The sequence below is a fragment of the Pagrus pagrus genome (assembly GCF_965226575.1).
Source record: "Pagrus pagrus genome assembly, chromosome: 5".
Taxonomy (NCBI): Eukaryota; Metazoa; Chordata; class Actinopteri; order Spariformes; family Sparidae; genus Pagrus; species Pagrus pagrus.
The window spans coordinates 31,567,067-31,584,516 of record NC_140189.1 but is presented as its reverse complement, the minus strand read 5'-3'; the positions used below and the strand labels follow the sequence as shown (position 1 = coordinate 31,584,516).

The window sequence follows — 17,450 nt, the reverse complement described above, 5'->3', positions numbered from 1 at the left end:
TTCATTTTAAAAGAAATATGGTTCAAACCAGCAGCAGAATCTCCCGTATGACTCCAAGCAAACAGTGTCAAAATCAGTGAAAATATGCATGGAGTCTGGCAGCAACAGCTAAGAAACACCTCTGTTAGCACACATGCACATAAGCAGGACAGTCAGCATTGTGACAATACTGCCCGTGCAATGTGAACGCCAGACGACTGTAGTGTGTCCTTAACACTGCAGTTCTCTCAGGCAACTGCAGTGGTGCTGCTGCTGTACAAATGCTGGCTCCTGTGTGATTTGCATTTCAACTGCAGTGAGAATGAGAACACACTTTGATTTGCTGTACGTACAGCAGCCAGGCAGTCGCAGCAGGGACGTCACTGTTGCTGCTCTCTTCTTTGTGCTTCAATGTATATTTATCTTCTAAGTGTCTTATTTTTTTCCCATGTCCCATGTTAGAGCAGATTCATGACAGGAGAGTGACACACTGATGAGGGATATGCAGGAAAATGTAAGTCATCCCGGATTAGATCTTCTGCAGAGCTTCCCTCGAGACTATAATCACATAATAACCCAGTACTGGTGTCGACTCACAACTTCTTTATTCCATTGTTTTGGTCAGCGGATGTGCATTTCTGTTTAGTTTTCCCAAGATATAAACCACTTTTTGATGTACGAGACTGATTGTTTGTTTAATTAGCCTCGAAGTCAATTCAATTTGTCTGAGCCTTCAATATGACGAGGCTATTTCTTTAACAGCAGTCCCAGCAGCATCGTTAAATATCCTGCAGCTCACAGTGAGGTTGCTGGAATCGGACATTTTTGTAGCTCTGCCGTGAACAAAAGACGGATGATTCCTGGATACATCGGTGACGGACTAGCTTGCATTTCTTTGGTGGCTCAGAAAGTCGACCTGTGTCCAGCCTTTGTGTCATACAGTTGCTGAAACATGTCCGATCACTATACCTCTCACATACAGATGAGATATCAGTCTTTTTATCTCACTGTTATCATTACAACGTTAAACAAGAGTATTCTCCACAATATCAGACCTTTCCTGAAATGATTTAGGCTATGATGCTCGTACAGTCTACTTTGAGATGTGAGGGGTTAAAACACTGTCCTGTAACATATTACCTTTCTTGTAAAGCATTAATAACCATACTAACCATTAATAACACCTTTACTACATGCCTTTGGCCTCTCTGTTTATACTGTATTGATGTGGGGACGCTGCTTTTCAAAATAAAAGTGATTTCATGATCATCGATACAAATATGTTTTTGGATGACTCCTTCTCCATCCGGCCTCAGTGCAGCTGTTAGCTGATATCAACTCTGTGTATCCTGTAATAACATCGAACAAATGTAAATTACAACCTGGGATCAGTCTGATTGTGTCTATAGTCTGTACTGTCTCACTGAGTCTGACTCTTTTGGAAGTCTATATTATATTTATTTTTTTCCATAACAAGCGGTTCCCCCAGAACACGGTTTGAAGCTAGAAAAGTGGCAGGGTCCGCCACATATAAACAAAGTAAAACAGTATAAACTGTGTTGTCCTTTAAGGGCAGTGTGTTTATTCTGTTTATTCAGTCATGAAAACAAAGACAGTTTGTTTATTAAGTTAAGTCAGTGAAGATCTTTCTCTTCTGATTAAAATTGAATTTCCAAAACGACATACTGCACCATTAAATACGGTTTATAATACCAGGAGATTACAAAGTATGATTTACGTATCACCCAAATTTAATTTTAGTTTAACAAGAAATAAATCAAATTATATTTACAAAATAAAACATTATTGCAGCTTTTAATAGACTGCAAAGCACGACTGTATTCCATTATGCACAGACAACATGAATTGTCAATAGTGTATCTGTATAGTTTGAAAAATAGGTGGATGGATACTATTATAAATTTTAGTTTCAAATATGAAAGTGAAACACTAAAATAAGACAACATCCCTTTGAGCAGTGAGTATTGCAGATGCAGTACATGTGTAGACCTCCAATGGCTGCAGAATATTTCTATTACATTAATGCATAATATGCTTCGTGAAGTAGTGGAGGTGGTCACTTGCTGACACTGCAGCATCTATTAATACATTATTAAGTATATTTTAGACAAAAACAAGAGTCAGTGTTGTGCTGAGCCAACTCCCACCCAGTGTACTATTGTTGTGTCTTCAACCTGCGAACAACATCTACTGCAGAGGGGGGAGGCGTCCACACCGGCGAACAGTTTCTTGGCATTTCTTATAAAACTTACTCGTGTTTTCAAACATTACACGTCCCCGCGATTAAAACGCGGCACTTTCTCTTTAAATCTATCCGCGAGAAATGTATTTTTCCACGAGTTTTATCTGTTAGCCGCGGTGAAACGACCGTTATTATGTTCACTCACCCCCCCTCCCGCTGCGGTGTGATTTGGTACGGTCCATAATGTGAAGCGGCACCGTCCCCCTCACGTCAGTTTATGGTAAGTCCGTGTCCACTCCCGCTTCACCGAGGGCGTCTATCGCCTCCGTAATCCGCCGTGTGAACCGGGATGCTGGGGGATCCATGAAGCCGTGTGCTCCTGGGCATGCCTCTGCCACCGCCAGGAAATGAATGTCGTTTATACCTCGTCTGTATCTCTCAGTAGCAGCAAACGCGCCGCAGCAGCAGTGTCCGCATGAGAGAGGCTCCTCTCCTGAATTTCAGCCGTTTTTTTGATATTCTTTGACGGTTGAGAAGCAGCAGCCACAGGGAGCACAACTCACAAGCCGCGGCCGCTTGACAGGTGCCGTCGCCCGGCGCTGCGTGGAGAGATGCCGCCCGTCCAGAGAACGATGTCTGATCTCCGTACCCGGGCGGAGGGTATGTAAAGATAATTTTTTTTTACTTCTCTGTATGTGTTAGAGGGATGTTTTTAGACGGTTATTTCCTTATTACCGCAGTAAGGCCGGCCGGCAGCTCTCTGGAAGTACAGTACAATAACTTGCTAGCTGTAGCTGTGATTAACGGTGCCCGAACAGGGGTCAAGGAAACCCCGGGGGGCTTGAGAGTTTCCCGAAGGAGTCTCCAGTAAAATAACCCAATTTTAATGTAACTTATTTCAATGAAAGTTGTCCCTGTGAGAAAAGCTACTGTCGCCTCCATGTGTACAGATAAAACAGGATTTTCCAGTCAATCCCTCCTACAGTCTGCATGAAGCCTCCCTGAAAGTGAAACTAGTCTAGTCTGACCCAAAAAAGAAAAATCCCCTGGCACCCATCCAGGCCGGGACATCCTCAGCTATGTCCTGCCCACCACAAAGGTGCCATCATGTCAGGTGGCTTGGTGACAGTAGCCACAAGTGTCCAGGAAATGGCATCTCCAGTAGGCTGGGTCTGATAATACAGCCATTGTTATTCGGCTGGGACCCTCTCTCCTCCACTGCACCGGTAACTTTCCACTGGAAATGGGATGCGGATGCAAAAATATACATTACTTAAGTGATTTGAATGCTCATAAGGGGATCTGTTTACTCTTGGGCTTCGAAGGCTGCTCAGTAAGCCGGGTGTTAAAGGTTTGTTTGTTTATCCAAGGAGATCACCAATGGCTGGACAGGCTTATTACTGGCTGCACATGCATTGTCCTGCAGGGTGTCGTCTTTATCACTTATCTGTGGCAGACCCTGACCTATGACCTCTCTGGACTGAGGCAGAAATTATCCGCAGGGATCAATAACATGTAGTTGTTATTTATGGTACCTGCTGCAGTTTGTGTTTCTCTTGCCATGATTTGATTTGGGATAGGTTTGATTCATAACTGTAGGCTCAGGCTAATATCTCAATCTGAATTATTGCTGTTGAGTATGTTTTTTTGGCAGCTGAAGCCAGCAGCCTGGCCTCTTACAAAGTGAATTAGAGTGATCTTCCTCTCATTTGTATTTTATGTACTCTGAGATAAGTTGTTTCATCAAAATGTGGGGCACATTAACGTGCATATCTTAGTACTTGTTTCTTAAAATGCAGTAACTTCACTGCATTACAGTTTAATTGTTGAGCATGTGTTCATACAGGAAGCATTCCTGATCTGGGCCCTTCATCCAAGTAGCTGCTAGGACTGTGGGAAATACATTTTTAAAGAGACATGCGACTCAATTTAAAAATTCAGTATTTTTGTCTGAAAGCTGCAGCAGAGGAGCAAAACACTAAGACCAACCTCTGATACCCTCAAACTGTGGTGCACAAGATGTTGGTCAGCTCATACATATCCATGATATAGCGCACTATTGATTCATTTGTTTATAACAAATGCATATGTATACATTTTCATTTATTTAAGCCATAGTTCACCACTTTTCTTAGCAAATTCTGAATGGATAACATTGAATGCATTTGTGTGAATTACTAAAAATGTATGAGACGATTGAAGTAAGCATATTTTTTATATTTGCAAATAACTTGACACAATGGTGTCGTCAGCATTTTACAGAAAGGCTCTAATGGATTTATTTTCTATAGATACAGCTGAACTATTTAATCACCACATGTGGAAAGTAGAGAGGTCATGATAATGCAGCAGAATGAATAATATCGACTGTAAAATTGGCCTCACTGACCATTATTTCTTTGCAGATTTCTAAAAATTTAAAGATGAACATCTCTACCATCCATACATCGAGCTACTCCATAGACAATCAATTAAAGTCTCATTTGTAACTCATAAATGTGTTATTTTCAATATAAACCAAAAAATTGTACCCACATTATAAACAGTACTCATACCTGGATTAGGGATGTCAATTTTTAGCATTTACATTAATTGATAGGTGACTGCCTGTAAAAATTGATTAGAGGTTTCATTAATAGTATATGAACTATGTTGGAAGTTTTTCCTTGAGCAAACTGTTTTGACCACTGACATGATCTATGTTCAATGTAGAATCAGAGCGGGCTACATTAGGAGTTAAAAGAACAGATAAAGTAAACACCAAGTTGCGTGAATCATAAACTAAATAACACAAAGAAGACTTAATTTTTAAGAATTTTAACAATTAGCTTTCATCTGTAGCTACTCAACAACTGGCCCAACACAGTTCAACCCCTAATGAGGCTACTAAATGGCTAAAATGTAATATCAGTTTGTATAGTTTTTGTATTTTTTAAATGACAAATTACGTTATTTTAATCATATCAGGATTTTGTACTTTATATTGATATATTTGATTAGCAAGTATTTGTGACCATCTCTGATTGTCCGTTAATATATTTTTAATACATTCAATTCTTAATTCAATTAATAATGAATCATTGACTTCCCTAACCTGGATATATACATATTCCCAACAGGTGGCCTTTATGTCTTCCAATCATTCAAAGTACAGCAGTGCATTTTATGTGACAGAACAAGTTATGTGGTGGTAAAATTGTCTTTCTGATTTATGGCTGTAGGACAGACACTTATGAATGATCAGTAATGATGGATTGAGATCTGTGAAGACTGAGGAAAAGAAAAATGGACTCCGCAGTGGTTTTACTTAAATTTCAGAGATAACAACAGATGCAAGTATACCCGTAAAACCAATTTCTGTGCTGTTTAATTGAGCTTCTCATGAATCGCTCACCATTTCACATCACCTTATAATAAGTGGTTGTGTTTGGTGATAGTTTTGTTTGTTTATTTAAGAAGTTAATCTAAAAATGCCACAGAAGACCGTCTCACCCTGTACATCACACAGGAAAGGATAGTTAAGCCACTGAAGGTCCCATGTATCATACTGGAAGAAATGTAAATAATTAAATACTATTAAAGATTCCATAGAAAACTGTTGACGAATGTGTCCGCTCCCATCACAAGAGCAAACACATAAATTATGCAGCAGCTATTGCTGTCAACCCCCAACTACCACACACTAGCTTTAGAGGTTTCTCACTAGGCTCAGTAGCCTTAAGTGTTGACTATCATTCACCAGCTTCAGTAAAAACACTACCATGTTTTCTGTGCAAGTAGGGCTACAACTAACAATTATTTTCATTATCAATTAATCTGCAGATTATTTTTTTTTTTACAATTATTTGATTAATTGTTTGGAAAAAATGCTCATCACGGTCCAACCAACAGTCCAAAACTCAAAGATTCTTCATTCACCATCACAAACGACAAAGCACAGCAGCAGATCCATACATTAAAGAAGCTGGAATCAGTATATAAAACCAGACATTTTTGCTTGAAAAATGACCTAAATGATTAGTCAATTATCAAAATAGTTGGCAGCTAACTCCCCTTTGATCAACTAACTGATAATTGAACTTCGTCATCGTCGCAGCTCTGATTGCAAGCAACTTCCTGAATGTTGGCTTCACCTCCTCCACCGTGCTACATTGAAGTCATACGCTGCTGCCACAACGTCCACATTTCCACCCTAATGGCTCCATATCTGTTTAACTGTTACCCACGAGTGTGTGTCGCCGAACGGTTTCACTGCAGGTTTGCTCTGTGCTCCCTCGTCCGTCAACACCCAGCGGCTGCGTTTTGAATCACGCGCGATTGCAATTATACATGTACGTGTTATAAACACAACAACAAACAACGTCAACACGGAGTGCTTTATTCTGAAACTCAACTGGATGTTCTAATGTTGTTTAGGTGTCTGACTTGACTTGACTCGATCTGCTCTGTGCTGAGTTCGGCCGAATTGATGCGCCATGCTCTGGCATTTGGCAAAAATAGAAGCCTTGCGTATCTGCAATGGAAAGGTCCGGACTGCTGGAGCTGCAACGGAGTAGATACGTAGCGCAGCAGAGCCGGTGGAAGTGCACACATAGACTAGAGTGAGACCTCTCAGCTCCTCTGTCGTGGTGGATCGGAGACAGACCAAACATGGATCTGGTGGAATTTGGGGGTTATGCTTAATCGTGCGTCTGTTCTGCAACACTTCTTTTGGCTGCTTTTATGAGAGCCTAAGCACTCTCCCCACCCTTCAGTTTTATTTTTTAATCACCACAGTGCATCAGGCAGGCATCCATCTAGAAAGGGCAGCCCTCTGCCAGGCTTACCACCTAATCCATCAGCGGCCTGTCCGTCAGCTCCCCGTGCTGCACACTCCCAAGTCTTGCCCACCACGTGCCGCTCCACTCCTTGTCACTCTTCTCTGCTGAGCTGTGGAAACATCTGACATCACTGCCAGTCTGTGCCTGCATGTTGCCAAAATAACCTTATCTAGGACACTTACAGGTGACGTCAGTAGCTATCAGTGTGTTTAATGTGTGATCCCACGATGACAGACGCTGATCTCTCCAATACAAATTTCTATGATAGGCGGGAAAGTGCCTAATGCCTGCTTCCGCTGTCTAGATGGGAAAGCTGATCGACAGGGGCCACGCAAGTTAAGGCTAGACAGATGGCAAGAAGCTTCCTGTTTGCCGTCTTGGCTCCGCTGCTTATCTGCATACAGAACCAAATCCCTTCTCACAATTGACACCAGAGGTGGAGATAGGCAGGTAAGCCTGTCCTATGAGGATGAATCTATCAAAAGACCGAATGCTTGTCTTTTCCTGTCAGCTGATTCACATAATAGAAGGTGCTCTTCAGCATCTGATTGGCCACATACCAGTTTTGAATGACACAAAGTAGTCTGCTTCTTCTTTAAGCATCCTATCTCTACCTTTCTGCCATTCTCAAGATTTTTTTTTCATTTATAAGTGAAGCAGGATGTTCCCCCGTAGCATTTCAATAACACCAGCTAAGCCTCGGTCTGTCTGAATAGTGGTTACAGCATGGGGAGGGAGCCTGGAGGGGGATAGACTGCTCCCTTCTGAAGGGATCGAGAGCTGCCCATGTGCCTGGCGGATCACTGCCTGATAATAATGTGGCACAAAAGCCCAACACGCCACTAAATCCCCTGTCTGGGGCCGCTGGTGTGTCATATCAAGTCCCCTCGGGCCTCCCTACTCTACTCCAGTATGGGACTTCGCCACTCTTCTATTTTCCACTTAATGGGCTGCCTCCATCACTAACCTGCAGCCACTCTAATATGTGTCTCTTCAGATACTCAATTTCCCTCACCTCAATGATTTTCTTCTTTCTGCAAAGCAGAGTGGATGTGGCAGGTCATTGTGAGGAAGGGGAGATGGTGAAATGCTTGCGTGCACGTGTTCACACGGACACGGAAGCAGAGACAAAGAACCTATTCTGATGTTTGCTCATGCGTGTCCTCATATCGACTTGCGACAAGGAAGATCCATGAGCGAGAACAGCGTCTCAAGGATTAACCGTTGACAAGAATTGCATTGTCCTATGTGATGATTATCTTCATTTTAGATTAATCTGTTGATTTTTTTTCACGTAATAATAAGAAAGTCTAAGAAAATCTAAATCTAAGTCTAATTGTTGGGCAAGATGGTGGTGATGCAACTAACGATTATTTTCATTGTCGATTGTTACGTTGATTATTATCTCGATGAATTGATTAGTTGTATGGTCTATAAAATGTCAGAAAATGGTAAAAAAAAATGGTTTAATGGTTTAAAAAAATGTCAATCTTTGTTTCCCAAGGCCCAAGATGATGTCCACAAATGTCTTCTTTTTTCCACAACCCAAAGATATTCAGTTTACTGTCGTAGAGGAGTTCAGAAACCAAAGGTGGCATCATCAGATGTCTTGTTTTGCCAATAGTCCAAAAACCAAAGACATTAAATTTACAGTAATATAAAACACAGAAAAGTGGAAAGTTGTCACATTTCAGAAGCTGGAATTAGAGAATAATGGCTTTTTTTGTTTGATTGAATAACTTATTTATTGTGTCTCACTTATTGATGAATTAACTTATTGTTTCTGCTCTTTACTAAGTAAATAATATATGTTATATATTACATACAGTTATAGTCTTTCTTATTGAATATGATGGCCTTTATTCAGCTAGAGAAGTTAGACAAGCTCAGAAGATTATATGAGTATCTATATCTGCTTTTACAACCAGGAAAGAACAATAAATATATCAGTGCTGTAAAGTCTGACTAGAGGGCGTGAAATTTTGATCATAATAACCATAAAATGTTATTTATATGAGTGTGTCTTTCAGGTCCATTATATTAATATCTTGGCCATTTCAAAGCCTTCTCCAAAAATATTTTAAAATTGTGAAGAGTAACTTTCATTTGACAGCCCCAAACTCAAATACTGTAATGTCTCAATGTCCTGATTGGATCAAGAGTCCTTGAACTATCAATTTTCTGGAATTGATTAGATCCTCTGATCTCCAGGTCAGCTGGAGACCCTCCGTAATGTTGCTAAGATCGAATGTTATTTACGAGCCCCTTGGAAAGCTGCGTTGCAAATATATGCTCGTAAGGGAGATAAATCTCCCATACTCTCCAACCTAGCCATCAGCTCATAAGATGTACAGTAACTCGGTTCCGACCTCCTGTTCCCAAATGTCAAATAATTCATGAAGGCAGCATTAGATACTGAGAGAGAAGGCCCCAAACTGCATTCACAATCATATTTTATTGTGCTGGTGAGCAGAAGTCTTGTTTCTGGCCCGCTTGCGTTTGTCTATGTGATGCACACACACGAACAGCAGTAAAAATGCAGCAAGCCTGCACGTGCCAGGAGACAGCCAATGATTGTGTCACAGCGGGATGACAAGGTCAGATGGAGAGGTGTCGACAGGCACTCCACAGGGAAGTGACGCTGTCAATGGATGGGAAGATGAAACTCTTGCTGCCCTTGACCCCCAAGATCTTGGGCATGTTATGACCCTGACTTCCATATCCAAACCATGTCCATGAGACAGAAGAAGCCCGTCTTTTAGGTACGAACTACTCGTTTTGAGTCCCCCTGTTCTGTGTCACGTTCACCCTCCTCCGTATTTGTTTGTAATGCCTTAATGTGGATTTCCTGCCTGCATCCTGGAAGAAGGCAAACCATCGTCCTTATTATACATTTTTTGCCATAAAGACAGGATGTCTGCATGTCCTTAAAAAGTCTCAAAATGTCTTGAGTCCAATATTATTTATGGCCTTAAAAGTTTGTATTTGAAATTGTAGGGTCTTAATTGTTATCTAATTATCAATCTTTTGATTTCTATTTATCAAAATTAGTCATGGTCTTCTGAGAAGTCCACATTTCTGATGTTACAAATCTTTAAACCACTGAACATAACACTCTCTTTACTTTAGATTTACACTACTGGTTGGCAAAATGTAGATTAACCTGACTCACAATAACAGCCATGTTCCTGCTTAAAACCTACCTCTGCACAGGACTATATATATACTGCTTACCTTAACTGCAATACTATAATGTAAACATCTAAACAGATAACCGTCATCCTAAAGGCATTATCACCACAGCAGGTCTCGTATAAAGTTGTAGCTCGTCTTTACATCCTACTGATCCTTTATTCAGTAAGCCTATAATGTTTGACAAATATGGGTCATATCGTTTAGATGGTTGTGTGAGCAAAACAATAATACTTTCATCACGTTCATGAATGTCTCTACTCCTGCAGTAAAAGCAGAAGTGTAATTGATCCTGCAGTTTATATATAGTCTAAATACAGTAATGCTATTGATGACTGAGGCCGAATCAATAATAGAAAAGGATGGCATTTATATTATTATTTCCTCTATAGAGCTGAAAGTGCTTCTGGTTGTGTTGTGCACGTGTTACCTACTCAGTAGCTCTGGATGATGGTGGTGCCAGTTTGCCTGTTTAGCTAACACATTACTAACATGTCACGTCAGGTCAATGAGCATCACTAAACACTGGGATGGATTAATTGTCATTGCTCAGCCATTTGAATATTACAGCTATTTTTAGAGAACATGTGATTGTATGGTTGTCCATATTTAGAGTTTCCTGACAATGTTACTCTTTTTTGCACGCTCATGCTTTCAAGATATACCTTGGTATGAAACTTGACAGTTATTGTACCATCTACATTTGCTAATCTTTAGGTATTGAATTCTGTCAGTGGTTCCCTTCCCTCTGAATTCTTAAGGGGCCAGCCACGTGAGATTTAACACTGTAATAAAGTAGATATTGAAATTAAAATTCAGTCGAACTAGTTCCTCACAGGTGAAGAATCACACAGCTGGTCGATATTGGAAATTGTGAAATATATGACATATGACAGCAAATATTGTGATATTGGATGATATCTCATTTTGGGCCAAGCCTAATGCTGATGTTAAAATTTCGCTCATGTACATCGTCACAGTGCTGCTGTTAGCACAGCTGTAGACTCTTGGTCTTGTTTGCTTGATGAATAACTAGCAATGATTAATTGATGAACATATTTGTTGACCAATAGATTAATTGACCATTTCCTGTCAGCCCTATTGCTGGGGAACCTTGTTGACACCCTGCGTGCTGTTGTGTCTATAACAATCGAGCATGGCGTATACATTTAGTATATATGTGGTTTTGATGAAGACGAGGAATGGTCATTTGAGGTAAGGCACAACAGTGACACAACACTGTGACAGAATGACTGGAATTCACAAGGTCTATATCCTGTTTCCAGACCTTTGACTTGCGCGCCATATGCTCTTCCCTTTTACCATTCATGAAGTCGCACACAGTGGAAAGGTTTCTGTCCCAGCAGATCCCTCGTTAAGCTAAGCTGGGCAAGGCCAACCCTGTGATGTCACAGAAAGCCCCAGCTGCCCATGTTGTCCCTGGACTGTCCGTCCCTGTGTAGCCTGCCTGAGCCTATGGGGAGCCAGACGGAGCCGAATGGGGAGGGGGATTAATTCTGCAGCTGCCCTGTTGTTGTTGTGAAGGCTGGTTACAGCATTGTGATCTGATAAGCGACTTATGGATGTTACTGTTGCTTAGATTGAGGCAGTATCTATACCCCCTTGCCCCCCCCCCCCACCCCCCATCCCATTCACAAATGGTTGGAGATAGGGGAGGGGGAGCTTTCATCTCTGGGATTTTGGTTGCCATGAATAGACTCGGTCTGCTCAGTTTGCTGAAATATTTATGAGGCATAAATGAATCATGTGCAGATCTTTCTTTGGTGGTGATGAGCAGATACAAATGACACATTAGGCTCACTGGGTTGTGAGATTGAGAAATCCCAAAGCCCAGGGATTTGGAACAAATGTGACCCTAATCACTGTAGCAGATAGCCTCAGGTTAAGGTGAACAGTGTGCACACTGACAGTGCTGAACTCCATATTACACCTCAACTTTCTGAGCCACTGGTCATTCCCCTCTTTTTTTTCTTGTATTTGATGCAGTTTTTCTTCACAAAGCCTCTTCACTGTGGTTTGGCTGCCATTCACTCGTTCGTGTTAGATCAATGTCAGTAGCCCGGAGCTGCCCGCCCCCCACCCACCCTGGTATTATTGAATGAACCGTGTGGGAGCCTAGCTGTGGCCAGGTCACGTGCTTCGTCCTCATCTACTCTTATTGACCAGCCTACAACTCTCTCAAGCTCATTAGCGCTTGTTCAGTATCTCAACAGTTGGACTGGACTCAGCCTGGAACTGTTTCTGGAAGAGCAGGAATCCTTTTTTTTAACATCTTGTTGGATGATATACCCGCAGGGATCGACTCATGGACCTTTTCTGAGGAATCCTGAGGCTTAGTCATGGAGCCAACTGAATCTTCACAGTGTAATCATAGACAGAGTAGGTGATGATTAAACGTTGTAAGACTGCAGCCAGCATGTGACATGTTATCTTTACGATTTGTTATACAAGCTTTATTTGAGGTCTAACATGAACAGCCAGAAAAAGATACAGTTGCTAAAAATATCTCCTCCGTTGATCCTCTTATTTTAAAAACAAGGATTAGTGCTGTTACTGACAATAGAGAGCCAATATACTAGGGATATATTAGGGATGTATTTTGAAGTTTAAATTGGTCAGTTGTTTATTGTGTTCTTTAACATTTAACCCCGAGTGTCATGAGTACAGGTAATACGCTTGAGTATCAGGTCATTGTTGTTCCTGTCATTGCTGCCATTTGATGTGCTTAATCTTTTTAGTGTCGACAGTCATGGCAGCAATAATTTTCCACCCCCACCACTTCTGCCTGACCTGAGCTAATACTTAACCACCCAATATCATAAATCTGCACAGGATCATATGGTCTTTAACCTGTTTTTATCTGTGACTTATATCACATGAGTATTGAGGGACAGTAAGTTAAAGAGTTATTTGATTTTCTTCAAATTTAAGTATGTTAAGTTTGAAAGTTTGCTTGTCCAAAGTGCTGAAGGTGAGCGTTATTACACAAATGAGCGCTGACAAAAGAAAACTAACGTGTTCTATTCTGATTGACGTACATTAACTATCTTAAAAAATATCTGACTCACCAAAGGTATCTCTTTAACCTACAATACTCAGCAGCAAGTGATAAAAAGACAGACCGGGGAAGACCGGCATGCCTTGGCCGATGCCAAGCCATGCTGGATCCAGTTTTTTCCCAGTGGGCACCGTCTCCAAAATACGTGCCCCCTTGTGACTATTGTTCCGTCCGTCTGTCTGTTGGCTGACACAAGCAATAATCCTGACATCTGGCCTGCATCCAAACTCATTACGACACTTGATGGCATTGATCCTTCCTCTAGAGGCTTCCCCTCCAGAGCTGTGTGCTTCTGCTCTCTACTCCTACTGAGCTTTATTTGGCTCCTTGTCGCTCTTTCCTCTCTTCTTTTTCCATGCCTCTTACAATGTTTTCATACAGCCACCAAGTATGGGCAATATGGTGGCCCCATTAATAGATGAAAGGTGTTGTTATGAAGCCTAATATAACACAGATTAAGAATTATAATAACAGCGAGTATCCGCCCAGTTTCCCATTCTTGCTCTCTTTATTGATGTCAGGGTAGTTGAGCCGTGACACGCCTGCAGTTAATGAAATTAGTGCTGAGAAAATGCACAGTGTCCACCAGGGAATATTAAGAACAGTTCCCACTGAGACATCTGTGGTAGTGGCTGAGTACATTATCAACACAGTGTGGTAGAAACTAAGGAAATGAGCAGGATATGGGGGGAGGATTGTAATGCTTATAGACAGAAACCTGAGGGAAAGGCTATTTTAATGACAGTGCCTTCTCCACCTCTCATTAGGGATAGGAATTGATAAGATTTTATGATACCAATGTCATTATCGATTCTTTTTTGAACATTAATAATTTTCTCCACACAATAAGGCATGATAATAAGGCATTGCAGCATTATCATCAAGAGGAATAATGAACAAATAGCTAATGGAAAAAACACAAAGAAAAAACAGTCGGGAAAAAGATAGAATAGAAGTTACATTTAAAGATTAGACACATATATAAACATGTGACCTCAAACTGCTTGGAAGGATAGTTTCTCCACACAGTCATTAAAAGGGTGACCAGGTTCTGTTTTATCTCTATTTGAAAGCACATGATCACTTCCTCAATACACAGTAATAAAAGGGAACAGGTAGCTTTCATCTGATAGGACTTTATTGTCGCGCTACCAGTGAGGTAAATGCAACAGCGTTTGACTGAAATGAAGTGATGCCTGTGATACTAAATTGGAGGTACACCAATTAAAGCTTTGTATGGATTCGAAAAAAAGATGTGCATTCGACTCAGGTTTCCAAAAGCTCCACTATTTAACCTCTGTTGAGGAGCCCTGACAGGCCAACAAAACAGTCTGAGTTGGCCTTGTTTGCTACTTTTAGATTAGGTGAAGGCCACAGTTACCAGTTGGGTGCACATGAATGTCAAGCTGGTCTGCTTTGTTACTGTAGCAGCTCTGCATTTTGACATCAACCTGTGCTGATACGAGTTGTTACTGTACAGTCAAAGAAGTCTTTTTTCCATCCTGTTCAACTGAACAATTGATGAGCCAGAGCACTAGGCCACTGTTTCTCTGGCAAATCCTCAAGCCCGACTGACCACTTTCTGGCTCTAGCTCTACTTTTACTCTTCTAATCCAATTTAAGTGTTCAATATGTAGCCTTTAATAGGATCAGGTGTGCGAGAATAGCTGCTTCAAAAACCTGGAGATCAGGTTGCTCTTGAAGACTTAAGAACCACAACTCTCAACTAACTGCTTATAGAAGCCCTTTTAAATCTGCTACCAAGTGACTGTATTCATGATAGCATAACAGTACACAAAAGAAAACAAAAGAGACAACACTGGCATGTTTTGCAGCAGATTAAGACGGTCCAAGTCTACCACTCTCTGCTAATTATTCCCGATTACACTGTTTATTGGAGATGGCACAGTTCACAATATCATGTATTCAACAACATGATGTATTCATGGGTTTTTTTGTTGCATATCTGCAGCAATCAACAGTTATGTGTTATGCATTTTGGCTTGTGGTCTGATACTGCAGCAAGAGGCTGTTTCTCAAATAAATGTAATCCACTGTTTATTGTCAAGTGTTGCTCTGATCTGCTGGGAAACCAACATTTTCCCAAACGTGAAAAACTCTGGTGTCTCATTAGTGTTTTCCACACCACCGTTACTAGCTATATGAACTGGGCTGACCTGTCTAGGGTGGTTAAGCTAACAGGGGATACTTAATAGAAATGAGACAAAGCCAATTCCAGTTTGAGCAAAGTATCTGCAGTGTTTCACCCTTGGTCTCTTTTTATCTATTTTTTTATCCTTAAGTTTAAAAAGCTGCTTTGAAGAGTGGGGTAATATGGCCTTTGAATAATATATCAATATTTCTGGGCTATATCGTGACACAGAAAGTATATCTCGATATTTTGAGTCTCATATGAACTTACCAGCCTGGAAGAAAACAGCAATTATCCTATATGTTTATAATGATATATCAAATCTGAGATGATATTTAGGTTCTTTTCATGATAACGATAAAATATCAATATATCACACAGCCCTACTGCCTTGTAAAATATAGAAACAGATGAAATATCTGATAACAGCACTAAGGTATTATTAACACCTTTGTTCGGAACAAACCTGCATTCTATACATGGACAGCATATTTGCATGTTCGACACGATCGTTTTTTGCTGTCCACAGCTCTTACTTAAACGTTGTATACGAGCCCTTGTGTCAGGGCTGCTGAGCAGAGAGAGCAAAGGAACTAAGTTAAGCAGTAGCAGTACCAGCTGCAACTGGTGCATTGCAGCACCTGGCCTACCCAGCACACAGGCTCCTGCTGCGAGGGCTCATTCAGAACACAGAGACACAACATCAATCACAGCTGCTCAGCCAGCTCCTCTGGCCTGCTATTTCACACAGGCCTTATGCTGCAGTCACCAGCTACGCAAGACCTCTGTTTTCATTTGTCATTGTAGACACTAATTCTTTGATCACCATAGCTTCTTAAAGATTTAATTTCCTGACTTTCATTGTTTGCTAGGTTTGTTCCTTGGTGTGTGCAAGGTGAGATCTCACTTATGATTATTCGGTTACTATTGACATGTAATAGAACAGGAGGTTTGAGTATTCCTAAAACACTGGCCATACATCAATGCAGCAAAAATAATCTCTTTCAAAACTAAAAATATGGCTTTCTCTCTTGACTTTTTGAAAATGAATGTTGTTGCATTCACTACACCAGTGGTTCTCAAACATTCTCATGTCAAAGACCCCTGATCTGACAGAAAATAAACCAGGGACCACCATTTGACAAGATTTTGTCCCAGGCATCCACCATCTGATAAGTATTTTGCTTTTAAGTGTGTGTGATGAAAGACACTTCCTTGAGAGCCACTGCATTAGACAGCGTACAGTGGATATGACAGGAAACAAGCAGAGAGAGATGGAGATTGACACACAGTCACGGTTTCCTGCCAGACACGGACTTGTGATGCTGCGATTTTTGGCAGCCGCTTTGACCCCAAGGCCACCAGGGCGCCCCGTGGAAAATCACTTAGAAAAAAAATACTGCCAGAAATGTTTTCCATTTCTGTGACATTGATGCTGTGTTCGGTGGTGTTACTGATGCTGCAACTGTGTCACAGTATTTCTTGCAGAATGTCTGCTGTACTTAAATTGCCTCGTCCAGCCTCAGTGTGGTAGCATGCCTTCGAGATAATGTCCTTTCGCTCACCTTTGCTCAGTGCTGTTACTCATTCCCAACCACCTGTCTTCTCAGTGTCACCAGGTGAGCTCTTGGCTGCAAAGTCTGTTTTTAATTTTAGGTTTCTATCACTGCTGATTGGAACTGGAACTGATAAATACCCATAACTGCTGATGAATCATTCGACCCAGAAGAGGATGCTGATTGTCCTCTTTCTCACTGAAGACAAAAACCAGATGTGAGTGGGTGTTAGAGGGTTTTTATCCAGTGTGAGGTCATGTTTCAGTAAATCCTCCCTGGCCTGAAAGTACCTTTTTATACTTCTCCTAGGGATACATTTAGAGCCCATTACGATCCCACTATTCAAAAATTCAATTTCATCCAGTATGCTATTATGTGTGAAAGATTAAACCCTGTTACAATGTGTTTGCACAGTTCTGAAAAGTGTTTTTTGAATTGATTATAGTGAATTCCTCGCAAATCTCTCTTA

At 41.0% G+C, this 17,450-nt stretch overlaps 1 protein-coding gene across 3 annotated transcripts in view; it reads left to right on the top strand.

Annotated features, from left to right (window-relative positions):
- Window positions 1-2,413: 2,413 nt before the first annotated feature.
- The window catches only part of atp8a1 (ATPase phospholipid transporting 8A1), a 115,968-nt gene continuing 100,931 nt past the window's right edge, over window positions 2,414-17,450 (top strand). For 2 of the 3 annotated variants that reach the window (XM_084353743.1, XM_084353741.1), the window contains exon 1: window positions 2,415-2,842. In XM_084353743.1, the coding sequence (XP_084209869.1) occupies window positions 2,794-2,842 (49 nt within the window). In that variant the 5' untranslated portion in view covers window positions 2,415-2,793. Of the gene's footprint in view, window positions 2,843-17,450 lie in introns of all 3 variants that reach the window. The other variant, XM_084353742.1, reaches the window with a different exon arrangement.